This window comes from Salmo salar, chromosome 17 (assembly GCF_965601325.2).
Source record: "Salmo salar chromosome 17, fSalSal1, whole genome shotgun sequence".
Lineage (NCBI taxonomy): Eukaryota > Metazoa > Chordata > Actinopteri > Salmoniformes > Salmonidae > Salmo > Salmo salar.
This window is the reverse complement of record NC_138307.1, coordinates 9,903,043-9,917,620: the sequence shown is the minus strand read 5'-3', so window position 1 is coordinate 9,917,620 and position 14,578 is coordinate 9,903,043. Positions and strand designations below refer to the sequence as shown.

General features: G+C 42.1%; 1 protein-coding gene across 6 annotated transcripts in view; it reads right to left on the bottom strand.

Annotated features, from left to right (window-relative positions):
• The window catches only part of LOC106575258 (nck-associated protein 5), a 157,883-nt gene that overhangs the window by 33,549 nt on the left and 109,756 nt on the right, over nucleotides 1–14,578 (bottom strand). For 5 of the 6 annotated variants that reach the window (XM_014151655.3, XM_014151665.3, XM_082963450.1 and 2 more), the window contains 5 exons: nucleotides 12,598–12,666; nucleotides 10,299–10,337; nucleotides 9,917–10,036; nucleotides 1,606–1,737; nucleotides 20–208 (listed from right to left, as the gene is read on the bottom strand). In XM_014151655.3, the coding sequence (XP_014007130.3) occupies nucleotides 20–208; nucleotides 1,606–1,737; nucleotides 9,917–10,036; nucleotides 10,299–10,337; nucleotides 12,598–12,666 (549 nt within the window). The remainder of the gene's footprint in view (nucleotides 1–19; nucleotides 209–1,605; nucleotides 1,738–9,916; nucleotides 10,037–10,298; nucleotides 10,338–12,597; nucleotides 12,667–14,578) is intronic. The other variant, XM_014151657.3, reaches the window with a different exon arrangement.

The window sequence follows — 14,578 nt, the reverse complement described above, 5'->3', positions numbered from 1 at the left end:
GTTGGTCTGGTCATCGTACCATTTTCCCACAGGAGCGTCCGTCGTTCCAGGTATAGGAGCCACTGGAGTATTCACTGCAGGCGCTAGACAGGGACAGCTCACTGCTGCTACAGCTGCTGCGTGGGTAGACTGGCGCTTGCACCGTCAGACTCAGCTGGCTCAGACACTTGGCCACAGGAAGTCCCGCCTTTCCGTTCAGTTGGACATCCTGCAGGACAGATTCCAAAGACACCATTAGTCATGATTTAGTGCCACATACATTCATGAGTCTGGATAAAGGGGATTCAGGTAGAGAATGTAGAGACAATTATGAGAGATGATGGAAAATGCTACAAAAACACTCTGATTAACAAGCCATATTTCAGCTTCTCAGTCTAGAAGCTATAGAGTTGGGTTTGGACCCGTACAGCGTGTTATATTGTATTTTAACTGAAAGGCTTTCCCCATCACCCTCCAGTGTTTGTGTCTTGAGTGGCTTCAAATCTAGTCTGGGACACAGACAAAGGGCTGATGCCAGGGTAGGAGCATGGTTTGGGTTAGGAGCTAGGGGTGACAGCTGATGGGCTCCGGTGAAAGCTTATTACCCAGGGAGATAAGGGAACAGCTGGAGGACAGGTGGCAGGGGTGAACGGGGGTGAGCGGGTTGGCGAGTGTCACAGAGAGCTTCACAGGATCATATGAGATGGTAATAATGTCAGAAGGTAAGAATATGGCCGGGAATCTATGACTATGCAATATTGAATCACTGGTGCATTTTACAAGACTATCCAAACACACACCGCTTTTTTCTTTGTACATTAATGCAAAAAAAAAAAATAACTGTCTATTTTGCATACCTGTTGACTGTTTTAAGTTAGACTACCAGTGGCTGATATTTTTTGTGTGAGACATTCTGGGGTTTTCAGTATTCTTGTAAAGTGTTACGATAGCTACTGCTTCAAACTCTATAATTAGCCAGTGAGATGCAAATGATCCATCATACTTTCAGAAGCAATCTCCCCAACAGATGTTTTCTGCATCAGTCCTATTCCACAATTCTGTCCAAACAAATGTCAATTCAGAATTCTAATCAACTGTTCAGTCAGAGAGATAATAGGAAGCGAACTAATTGGCCCAGGAAATCTGTATATCACATTTTCGCGGCTTCTTTCCCCAAACTCATTATCTTGTCGCAAACACATAAATACATTATCAGATTTCAACATTATTACACTATCAATGTTTCACTTAATTTTTTGCCACATTTCTGTACTATATATGAAGGTTTATCAGGGTGGGTCCTTACGGAGTAAAAGGACACAAGACCAGAGTGCATTCATTTTAAGACCTTAATACATAATGTATAACATGACTAATCTACTACACTATCCCGCAGACTCATTTTTACTGAAGACGAGCCTCAATCGATGGTCCTCTGGTAATATGACAAGGATTTATACCTTTAAGAATGTGATACTGCCAACTCGGCTTGCCGAGAACAGCAGATCAAATCCCAAAATAGTTAGATCTGGTATTTTAATCCTCCCTGATGATTTCTCTGGGCTATACGTCAGTTATGATGCCTGGACAATACATATGGGTGAGGCTGGGAGGAAAAGAACATGCCATTGGTTTGTTTTCCATCAATCGTACATGAGGTGGAGAGTCAGTGTTCCTGGATAGCAGGAAGCTTTTGCTCCTCTCCGGCTCCAGGAGGAGATCAGAGGCAGACAAATCCATGATCCGAGAGTGGAGTTTCTGAAAGGACAAGGAAGGACAAGGTCTTACTGAATGTCTCTACTACATACAGAAATATATCAACTACATAGAGGCATTTAACACATTCAACTGAACAGAATAATGTGACAAACAACTATATTATATTGCATGCTATTTTGCATTTCATATTGGTGTTCTGTATCAATCAAATCTTTCCAGTAGTAGATTAATGAATATACAATAGATAGTCTACCATGAAATATTAATCATTTTCATTCAAATCTCACAACGAAAACCCTCAAAAAAATCACATTTGAGCAGGTCTCAAAAAGGCTTTGGTTCAGCCGTACTTTCCCAGGGCTTGAAAGTAAACCTCTTTCTCCCTCCACTGAGATCTATGCAGGGCACTCTTTAATAGTATTAGAATCAATGCCATTAATGTCATCTGTTAAGAATAATTCATGTGAATGGGAAATAATTGCATTGGGGAGCGAGGGATTCCTTCGATTTTTGTATTCATATTCAAACAGTATTTTGCGATCCATTATTTTCGTTGGTTTCCGTTCACAGGGGAAGGATACAAAACCAACTACATTTTCATATATTAATCCTCCTCCCTAATTACTGCCCGGTTCCCTGTGCTCGGATCTACTTAACGGCAAACATGCTGCAACAAAACACTCCATTTATGCCACATTCCCCTCGAAAGGCAACTTTAACACTCGTTGAGGGAGGATATTTTCTGCAGCGCTCATATCTATTTTAATTTCTCCATCTCGATAATGAAATACAATTGCCAGATTCATGTACACTGCACTAACTTTCCTTCCCGTGCTGTGTACGCCCACTCTAGATGAACATAACCGCCAGAAGAATTTCACGCTGCCGGCGTTGCAGCGATGAGATTCACCTCGTGGAACTTTTAGTGTATAGTATATTAGCTTAAATCCATCTATAGTCTTCCTTCAGTGTCCTCCACAATTAATCCCAATCATTTGAAAGTTATGAAAAGGATTATTTGCATGACATCATTAGTTGGAGATGCGGGCAATATCCCACAATGTACCTTTAACATAAAGTATATCTGAATAAAAAAGACAGGGAGAGAGTATACAATATGACAGGCCTAACCTAAAATGTGTTTACTCCATTTCTTAGTACAACAATAGAAATGTAATTTCTACCTCACATCATCTCTGTTCTACTACTCAGACTACCCAGATGGCTCCTTGAGTATAAAGCTACTCCTCTACTAAATCACAGAGGACACATGTTTATTAAACAATAGTTTCACACCTCGTAAACTCCCTGCTACACAGCTGTGTCATTCAGGAAGCACTGATCTCAAACTCCTTGCCCAAGGCCAAACCATAGTATCACATTATCCATTATTTCATACAAACATCCATGTTGCCACCTGTTTAAGTGTGAGATTCCGATGCAAGATTTTGCCATTCTAGAGTTTGTATGTGCTATCTACCGTTACACTGAGTAACAGGAACAGAGCTACAGTAAGGAGGTGACCTTCTGAAAATAGCCTTTGGAATGAAGACACCGGCTCACTACTGATCCAACAAAGAAACAGAGAGACAGACAATAAGTCGAAAAGCTTGTAATAAAATCAGTCTCAGTGCTAGTGATCAACACACCGGCCGAGCCCTGGGGTCCCGGAGGCTTCGAGCTAACAAGCCTTCCTGCAAACGCAGTGTGAAAGCCATAGAGTTAGATACACTATTGCATTGTATTTATATCTATGGTGGAAACCATATTCCTGGAAGCCATATTCACTTTACTTGGGATGACAGCCCCTTGTAACCAGTTTTCTTTTTAATCTCCAACAAAAAATGTATTCATGATGAGAGGGATAACAATCGTAGTCCTTTGTTTCATAAACCCAGCCTTGGGCATTGACAATGGCCACTTGAACATTGTGTTCAAAAACATCCATGGACTACTGTCAGAGGATCAATAGTCACAATCTCACTGAAAGCAACTAACCAAAGCCACCGGAAAGATACCTATACTGCCTTACCAAGCAAAAAGGCAGTAACTGCTCATAGCGTGGAACTGAGAAAGATTGCTTTTATTTACCTTGGTTTCACAGTAACTTTATGCTGTTACTGTTAACATGACCCCCATTTTCTCCAAAACCCAACAGAGGCAGAATACTTGTCCACATGATTAAGCATGTGTTTAATGTAGCAAAAATGACATTAACTCATTTTCGACCAAATGAGAGGTTACTGCCTTTTTGCTTGGTAGGGCAGTATAGACCTCCCAGGTATCTACAGGTCTATTTCTTTATGAGGCTCAATATGTTATGTAACATTTGTGATGAATGCTGCACTGCTGTAATACAAGTCATGCAATGTGAAGTGAGGCTTTAGTAGTAGAACACCAGCTAATGCATGTGTCTTCAACATATGCTGTCCCTTAGGCTAAAGAAACACTTCCAAGGACATACAAGCACATTCGTTTTGGTTGACTTGACATCGAATCTCAATGCATCGCATTCGTATTGATCAAGTTTGAAAAGCTGCAAAGGCTTGCTTGTGTGTGAGCCACCCTCTGCGAAACACAGAGAATGGATAGAAATAGTTCCAAGTTAATTGTAGATGCATTTATATGTGCAAATTAGAGCAAATTGGAACTAGTTTAAGGGAACATGGACGTAAACTGGAGATCTGAATTAAATCACATTTAGATGATCCCTTTATCTCCCTAGAGTGCCAAATTAATCCTCCCTCTTGTTTTTCTTTCCATAATCTCAGCCCCATTTAGAATGAGTTTAAGGGGACTCTATCCTGCAGACCATTTAAAAGATGATAGGCTATAATGGCAACATTCCAATGGATTAAATCATATTGATTTCCAATGGGTTTTTGTAAATGTAATTGGTTTGTATTTTGATGTGCATGTGTTTGTGTGGGTTGTTTCTTTTAACCTTGTGGGGATCTAAAATTCCATTAAGTTCCCACAGGGATAGTAAAACGAGGAAAATTCTCCCTCGTGGGGACATTACCCATGTACCAATGAGGACAAAGGTTATTTTAAGCTTAGGTTTAGAGTTAGGGTTACAATTAGAGTAAGGGTTAAGGGAAAATAGGATTCTGAATGGAAATACATTTTAGGTCTCCATGAGGTTAGAAGAATAAAAACTGTGTTTGTGTGTGAAATTTCAATTGAGTTGAAATTGCTCGACCCATCGTGCAGTGTTGTATATCTGCAGCAACTGGAGAAAACATTGTTTAATTGTTTAAATTAGTATACTCAATTTTGACAGTATATATTTTATTTTCATAAATGATGACCGTGTAATGCTCTCATTACATCTTGTCTTGTTCTCTAGTACTGTACAGCATATTGTTTGCTAGCAGGGACCTGGAGGGACATGGCATCAATACTCTTTCACAGCAGATAGGCTAGGTTGACTATTTTCTGGAAATTCTGAACCTTGAGGTCATCTCGGTGGAATGCTCCATATTTTATAACTTGGCCGAAGTCAATTTAGTCCAGAGTGGTCGTGATCGATGGGGATGTGGAAAAGGATTAGACGCAATGTGCTCTCTTGTTCTCCATTGTGAGTTAACTTATGAAAAATAGAAATAATGATAGAGCTGTTTAAACTGGATTAAATGGGAATGAAGTACAGTACATAAACAGCATGTTGAGCCTCGAATCAATTTGATTTAAGAATTATTTTGCACAGTTCATGCGCATTTGATGCTTAATAGTTTTAAATTAGTTTGTTAGGCATAATCAAATGTTTATATAAAATATATTCCTGTTTATTGTTTACACATTTATGCAAATACTTAAAATTGAGAATTAAAGGTAAGTGACAGTAATTAAATGAAAAGGTTTTAAAACACATTCTGCTTATTTGTAGTTGAATATGAATATCATATTCATATCATGTACATAACTGTGAATTAACGGAGGCAAAATATACCTACTACAGCTTGTTCTAAACCAAGTATTTTCTTGAATACCGCTTAACTTGCCATTATGACCTAAAGTTTATATGTAGATGAGAATTCTTCCCCTGTAGCTGACTCAGTCCAGGTTGTCCTTTACAGTGGACTTAACATGCCAGATGGCATCTCTCTCACCATAAAGCCCGTAATAGAAATGTAGTCCTCTCTGAAGCCATATCGCTCCTCTCCAGGGTATAGGCTGTCCACACAGGGGGATGGGAGTGGTTGAGTGTCAGGAGAAGAGAAGGGGGGCTGATGTTATCGTAGGGGTGCAGGATTACACCTCCTCAGCACAGTCATCAATGATTCAGTCAATAGTGTCACAAGGTCTCTGATGGGGAGGGGTGGGGAGAGGGAGAGGGGACATGGGGGCGGACAGCTCCCCCATCTCTGTGTCTCTTAGGGCTAACCTCACTGTACCTGACCGCGTGGAAGTGTGATCTAGCCAAGGACGGAGGCACACTGAGGGAGCTCACCTTCTCTGTTACTACCTTCCTTATCAACGTTTGATTCTGCACTCAAGGCTTGGTCTTCCCTTAGTCAGAGCAGGGAATTGGCTAAGCTAAGTACAAAACATGGCTCTCATACTCCACTGAGAAATTAACCAGAATAGGAATACTGTGCAGGCAGTCCAGTTAACACAACTCCAGCAAGGGCAACACTTTGAATGGAACCATAGTGCAAAAGCCCATCAAAATTCAGAAGGCAAAAATTACTGAATGGTACTGCGTAGCTACTAGGTCCTGCCGGAGGGGCCTGGGAAGTTTCCACGGCAACCAGGACCTACTTTTACGGATAATTGACAACTCAATTACCACTCGCCTGTCACTTTTGATAAGGCTGTATAAGTGGAAGGAGGGAATTATTATTCGCTACTTACACACCTTACTAAACACCTGGCCGAACTGCAGCAAACAGAGCTTTGCAGCGTGTGAAATGCCACATTACATGAGGTGACAGCAGGTCAAGCATATTCCCAGTATTCCTAATCACAATTTCAATAGAGAGCAGTGATTCATTATCAGGGAAATTCAAGATGGCCCCAGGGGCCAACAACACATTTAATTACCGACTCCCAGAACAGTAGAAATGAAATGCCAATGCGGGTGATAAAAAAACGGCCAAACACCTGCCACCCTCTGACTGAAAGGAAATATTAATATGTTCTACTGTCACTAATTACTATTTTATGGTAGGTTATGGTATAAAGGTAATTCATGCAAACCACTAACTTGCCTAGTTAAATAAAGGTTAATTAAATAAAAAATATAAATAAATATGAATAAAAAGAGAAGGTTACCTGCAGCCATTTTAGAGGGCAAAATATTTCCACAATAACTAGCAGGGGAACTGATTTCAAACCCATGTTTTAATTGACTCAATCAATCAATCATATACTCTTCGTTCAGCACTTGTATTACTAGTCGTCGTTGTCACAGCCACCTTTATAGAGAAACTAATCCCAGAAATAGAAACAAGGTTTACAACCTGAAACATATCGACAAAACCACGACCACGAAAGAATCACGAGCTTTTCAATCAAATGAATGACCGTTTGAGGAAGCCACGTAAAAATAGAAAAGAGCATCCTATAACGTATGATTTAGCTATCGCTTACACAAGTGTCAATTATTTTCTTGTTGTTTAATGCGCTGGCAGACATCAGTTGGACATTAAGTTGGACATAAATCTTTAAAATCTCTCCGCCTCCTTCACAATAAAATCTCACTTCCTCACCGCTGAAAAAAATGTCTTGCTACAAATCCTCATACTCCCTCGTGAAAAGCCATCTCTGTCCCAAATGGTACCCTATTTTCTAAATAGTGCACTTCTTTTGACCAGAGCGCTATGGGTTCTGGTAAAAAAAGTAGTGCACTATATAGGGAATAGGATACCATTTGGGGCAGAGACAGAGGCTCCTGCTACACAAGCAAATAGATTTACGGTATATTGCTCTCGTCAATGTCTTGTTGATCATGTTGTATACTGAACACAAATGCTCTACTGAACAGACTGAATATGCAAACATTTGCTCTTGTAGGATATAACCAGAACATACATATTGGTTTATTAAATCTAAATATGATTAAATAGTTACAAACAGATAATAAACAATTACACATTTCACTTTAACTACGCCCTGGTTTAGTTGGGACAAAAATAGTGCATCCACAGCTTGGCTCAATCTGTTGGGACGACGAAAATGCCTCACCTCGCAGCCAAAATTGCACCCTTCACTGGACAATGTGGACTGTGACTTTCAATTATCCATATGTCCATATCAGTTGCTAGCAGAGGGCGACTGACGGAGGGCATACTCTCTCCTGAACTTGAGGTAGATAAAGGATTGTCGTCAGCTCGCTTTGCAATTCTCATTTATAATCCTTTCGAATTTTGTCAACACCTGAACAAACCGTTATGGTCTATTGATCGAAACATTGCTTAAACGAGATCCATTAAAATGGTTTGTGGACTATTCAACAATACCAGTGTGCTGGAGGCTGATTTTGTCAACAATAAAAGTTATTCTTCAACTATAACTTTCTTTGTTTCTGTAGCTGGATGGGTTGACTTGTATAGTACCTGCACTCAGCTCTGCCCTGAGCTCCTCTCATCCATCCTTTCTGAGCCACATGTTCTCATTAAGACCAGTAGGAGTCCATTATCCATTTGTGCCCTCTATAGGCCCCCTGTACCCCCATCCCCCCTGAGCTCCCTCTCACACCCCACATGTGGTAGTCTGAGAGCCTCCACCCTCCACTCTGAGAGGAGGTAAGGTAACGAGAGCTGGACGGCAATAGCTGCAAATCAGATTAAGGAAAATCCATGCGGCCATTTTATAGCAGACATGGTTGTCAATATTTCTCTCTCTGTCTCTCTGCAGTGACTGGAGTAAATGATTTCTGAGTTACAGTAAGTGTGCATTCCTACCCACGGCAGACTACATACACATACGCGCGCACACACACATCCCCTCCCCTCTCTCTAGCATCTATGTCTGTGTTACGTGCCACAAGGTCTGGTGCGCTAGAGGTAATTTAGTTGAGAGGTTTACCGTCCCCCGAGAGAACCCAGGATGGATGACGCGAGTCTCGGTACTTTCTCAAATGATCTTGTCTGAGCCCCGCAGCTCCGTGGAGGCTGGATGGTTCATGAGCACATAGTTTTTTAGCAATGATGATATCACAGACCCCGGACTCAGGATCACATCGCCATCACAAAAAGATGGATGATCTAATATCGCTGCTCTTCAGAAGTTTGAAGTGAGCAAATATGCTACTGGAACAGTTGTCCTTACACCCACACTGTTGCCTTCAACAATATTGAATACAAGAAACTAATAGCAGTGAAATGCTATTTTAACTCCATCAGTCAGGCACCCCTGAGTAATGGTCAATAGTTGCTCTGTGAGGTTCTATTGTGGTTCTGGGACAATGAGGTGCTATAGTGGTTCTGGGGTCATGAAGTTCTATTGTGGTTCTGGGACAATGAGGTGCTATAGTGGTTCTGGGATAATGAAGTTCTATCGTGGTTCTGGGACAATGAGGTGCTATAGTGGTTCTGGGGTAATGAAGTTCTATTGTGGTTCTGGGACAATGAGGTGCTATGGTGGTTCTGGGGTAATGAAGTTCTATCGTGGTTCTGGGACAATGAGGTGCTATAGTGGTTCTGGGGTAATGAAGTTCTATTGTGGTTCTGGGACAATGAGGTGCTATAGTGGTTCTGGGGTAATGAAGTTCTATCGTGGCTCTGGGACAATGAGGTTCTATATTACTTCTGGGACAATTAGGTTTTTATAGTGTTTCTGGGACAATGAGGTTTTATAGTGGTCCTGGGACAATGAATGTTCTATAGTTGTTCTGGGACAATGATGTTCTATTGTGGTTCTGGGACAATGAGGTTCTACAGTGGTTCCGGGAAAATGAGGTTCTATAGTGGTTCCGGGACAATGAGGTTCTATAGTGGTTCTGGGACAATGAGGTTTTATAATGGTTCTGGGGTAATGAAGTTCTATTGTGGTTCTGGGACAATGAGGTGCTATAGTGGTTCTGGGGTAATGAAGTTCTATCGTGGTTCTGGGACAATGAGGTGCTATAGTGGTTCTGGGAAAATGAGGTTCTATAGTGGTTCCGGGACAATGAGGTTCTATAGTGGTTCTGGGACTATGAGGTTTTATAATGGTTCTGGGACAATAAGGTTATATAGAATTTCTGGGACTAGATGAGTGGACAGGTCCCTACCTGCAGGAGCAGGTCTGATGCGGGTCGGACTCGCTGCTGGAAGAGGACACTCATGGTCCGGTTTTGTTGCTCCAGGTCAAACACTCTGGTCCGTAACTTCAGACACTCCTCCCTCAGATCCTGCATGGGGAAGAACAACAGAGAGAGCGTTATTACAGACAGGGGTGTGAACTTCTAGTGATGTATGACTGTCCTTATGGACACCATAAAAGTTGATTAGTTAGCACGAGATAATGAGAAGTGTCAACAACAAAAAGTGAATGGTAAGATTAAGTTTTGAGCTACTGTATTGCATACATGTCTAACAACATCATTGGATCTAATAATAGTATAATTCTGAGACATTTTGATAACACAGTTGCTATGGAAACCAGACTCCTACCTTTTGGGTGAGTAGTGCCTGCACAACTTGATTGGCAACCTAAAACAGAGTGAAGAAAAGAAACAAGAATTATCCAAACGTTTCATGCAAGCTGTTTAGTGACTGACCATAATATGGTGGCTGTTATGGGTGAGAAAGATGAGCGAGAAAGAAAGAAAGAGTCTCCAGTTGACCCACGACCTCAACTCTAAACTGCCCCTGCCCTGTGCATGCCGACGCTGCACTCTCTCACTTCCTTCAATTCCTCCAACGACATTTAATACACAAGTTCCTCCAACCGCTTATCAAAATGATTACAGGCTTTAGTGAACATGATGTCCCAATACATTACAGCATTGTCACCCCGTCTGCCTTCCCTTGGAGGAGTGTGTTGATTCCTAAGGGGTCCAATCATCATAAATCTGACGCAGGGTGGCAGAGAAGGCCAGTAGCGGCCCGGCGAAGCAGAACAGATTGGAGCCAGACGGGCTGCATGTCTTCATGATGTTTAATTGTCTTCTGTTGATCCTGTATTGACAGCAGTGTCAGGGCTGATATAGTGGCTTGGAGAGTAGGGGTTGTGTCCTGAATGGCACCCTATCCCTTATATACTGCACTACTTGACCCTATGGGCCCTGCTCAAAAGTAGCGCACTATACAGGGAATAGGGTGTCATTTGCGACATAGCGGGCAGTCGGAGAGAAGAAGTGGCGGGCTAAAGTACTGTTGTGCCTGGGCTTTGCCCGCAGAGCGCCTCACACCCCTACCACTCATCCGAGTTTAGACCACAAAGCCCCATCGACTCCGACTCTGATTACAGCCCATTGATTGCTCGTTAATTCACTGTAAGCACGCACTGGCTTTTTCTCAGACGTGTCCTCTCCCTCTATTGAATAAGGGGAGATGGAGTAAATATGACGAAGTGATGGAGCCCCGTGGGGGGTGATACAGAGCTGCTCCTGTAAAACTGAAGGGCACTAATTCAAAGAATATTTCATGATCTTCAAGTTACAATCTAAATGACAACAACTGATAAACTAATAAAGGTTTTATAGAGCATTCATAGTTCAAGTCATACTACATGAAGTGCGACATAACAGTCCCTTACATCTGAGTGGGAAGAAAATAAATATATAAAAAAATATCATTTTTAACAACTAACATGAGTGGCCAGCCCAAATAGCATACCAAACAACCACCACTCTGCCCATGTAGAGATAATAATCCACAATCTTTTTATTTAAAAAATGTATCATTACTAAACAAGCCCAGCGTTCTCTACAGTTTCCAAATGCCCTGAGCCCATCGGCAGAGTTGTTAGAGCTGTGGAGATTTCCGCATCACAACATGCTCATTAGTGAGCTAGCTCCCGTCTTGAGCGACTACAGAGGGCAACACAACACCAGACCAGACAACAGAGCAGCACAGCCCTGACTTTTTGAGGTCAGGGAAGTGGAAAAGGGATTTGGTCTGGGCCCACCCCAGGCATTAGCCTCCAAGGCTGCAGCACGGTGAGGAGTTTCATACAGTATGCTTGGAGCATTGCAAAGCAATTGCATGCCATGGTTGGACTGTTAAAAACACAGCTAAAGTATTGTTAACTCTCCTTTTATCTCTCTATCCCTTTCTATCTCTTTCTTTATCCTTTTCTTTCTTTCATTCACTCGCTTTCTCTGTCCCACCATCAATCTACGTTTCCCCCCCCTCCCCACCCCCCACTCCCTCTGGCACCAGAGCCCAGATCTCAGGTCATATGAGCCCCAGTAGCTGGCACCACCGTGTATTAGACCAGTCTGTCCCTTCTGGCACCCGCGGGCCTCCAACCTTCCCTCAGGGTGACTCAGCGTGCGGTCCGAGCCGACAAGCTCATTAATTGTTGTCATCCGGCTCCCTCAGGCCACCATTTACCCAGCTTCTCCCACAACACAGTTCGCCTTCGGAACGCCAAGTACCTCTTCCTCCATAATCACATTTCCTTTCGGAGAGGAATTACTTTGGAATTGCATTGATGGAATTTGAGCGCATGACAATTGTGCATTGAGAAAAATCTCAAAGGAAGTCGGTAAAGGTAGAGAAAGATACTAGAAAATAGTGCAGTATTTGGAACCTGTTTGATCAAGTACTATCCGTAAGATCTTAAAGAAAGTCGCTAAAGGTAAATAGAAAAGAATACAACTCATAATAAGTCACGGAATAGGAAAGAATAGGGAAGAAATAAGACTTGTTCCTGAGATGTAGGCTATCATTGGTGTGGTGAAAAATAGAATTCCCTCACTGAGGCTGAGGGCTGGGTGAATAGAGTGAGGCGCGGACTACTCACCTCATCCAGACAGTGCTCATACTGCTCCCTCTGGCTCTCATTCTCCATGACCAATGCTGAGTTTTCCTCCTGTACAGCGAAATAAAACACACTTAGTGATAATTGAAATCCACTGAGAGCTTGTCGTTAAAAGCAAGTTTGTATGCATCAGATTGGTTTATGAGTCATTTACCAAACAGTAATGAAGGAAGAGTTAAAGTAATTCAAGTAGTATATAAAGAAATACCAAGCGGTGCCTACTAGTCAATTTAAAACAATCACAGGTGGTTATAGAACAATCAACATGTAATTATCTACCCTGATTGACATACACTGAACCAAAATGTAAACGCAAAATGCAACAATTTCAAAGATTTTACTGAGTTACAGTCCACATAAGGCAATCAGTTAATTGAAAAACATTCATTAGGCACTAATCTATGGGTTTCACGTGACTGGGAATACAGATATGCATCTGTTGGTCACAGATACCTTAAAAAGAAAGTATGGGCGTGGATCAGAAAACCAGTCAGTACTGTATCTGTTGTGACCACCATTTTCCTCTTGATGAGTGATAAAGCTCCTTCGCATAGAGTTGATCAGGCTGTTGATTATGGCCTGTTGAATGTTGTCCCACTCCTCTTCAATGGCTGTGCGAAGTTGCTGGGTATTGGCGGGAACTGGAACACGCTGTCGTATACGTTGATCCAGAGCATCCCAAACATGCCCAAACATGCTCAAACATGCTCAACGGGTGACATGTCTGTTGAGTATGCAGGCCATGGAAGAACTGGGACATTTTCAGTTGTACAGATCCTTGCAACATGGGGCCATGCATTATCATGCTGAAACAGGAGGTGAAGGCGACGGATGAATGGCACGACAATGGGCCTCAGGATCTCGTCACGGTTGCTCCGTGCATTCAAATTGCCATCGATAAAATGCAATTGTCCTCGTTGTCCATAGCTTATGCCTGACCACACCCTAACCCCACCACCACCATGGGGCACTCTGTTCACAACATTGACATCAGCAAACCGCTCACCCACACAAGTGGTCTGCAGATGTAAGGCCGGTTGGACAGACTGCAAAATTCTCTAAAGAGAAGTTGGAGGCAGCTTATGGTAGAGAAATTAATATTCAATTCTCTGGTAACAGCTCTGGTGGACATTCCCGCAGTCAGCATGCCAATTGCACGCTCCCTCAAATCTTGAGACTTCTATGGCATTGTGTGACACATTTTAGAGTGGCCTTTTATTGTCCCAAGCACAAGGTGCACCTGTGCAATGATAATGCTGTTTAATCAGCTTCTTGATATGCCACACCTGTCAGGTGGATGGGTTATCTTGGCAAAGGAGAAATGCTCACTAACAGGCATGTCAACTAATTTGTGCATTTGAGAGAAATAAGCTTTTTGTGCGTATGGAAAATATCTGGGATCTTTTATTTCAGCTCATGAAACATTGGACCAACACTTTACATGTTGCATTTATATTTTTGTTCAGTGTAGATGTGAAATGATACTGAATATTTGGCCAATGAAAATAATGCCGAAGGTATTTGTAGTCTCTCCATTCTGTTTTCATATGAAAAACTATTGATGCAACAAATCATATCTGTGTTTTGTAGCACAAGACTACACTGCCAGAGAACAAGATAAAAACAAGAGAGGTTTCGCCGGAGGTGGAAAAGGTCAGGTGTCAACCATAAGACCGGGGCAAACTAATAAAAACCTGCAGAAGTATTTCGCAATGAAAGGTCAAGGGGATTGAAGTTATGATCCTGAACTTTAAAAGGTACAAGTAAGAAGTTAGGTAGAAAGGGCTAATGTGAATATGTCCTTGTTTTAGGGGGGGGGGGGGGGGGGTGAATATTGCTTCACTTTTTAATCGAGAGGGGCTATTGATCTCCTCTGTTTCTAGTTTGTCAAATGGGCCGGGCAGGCCATATTAGAAGCTGTCAACATTCGCTCCGGCTAGCTCGCCTAACTCTCCACATGCCC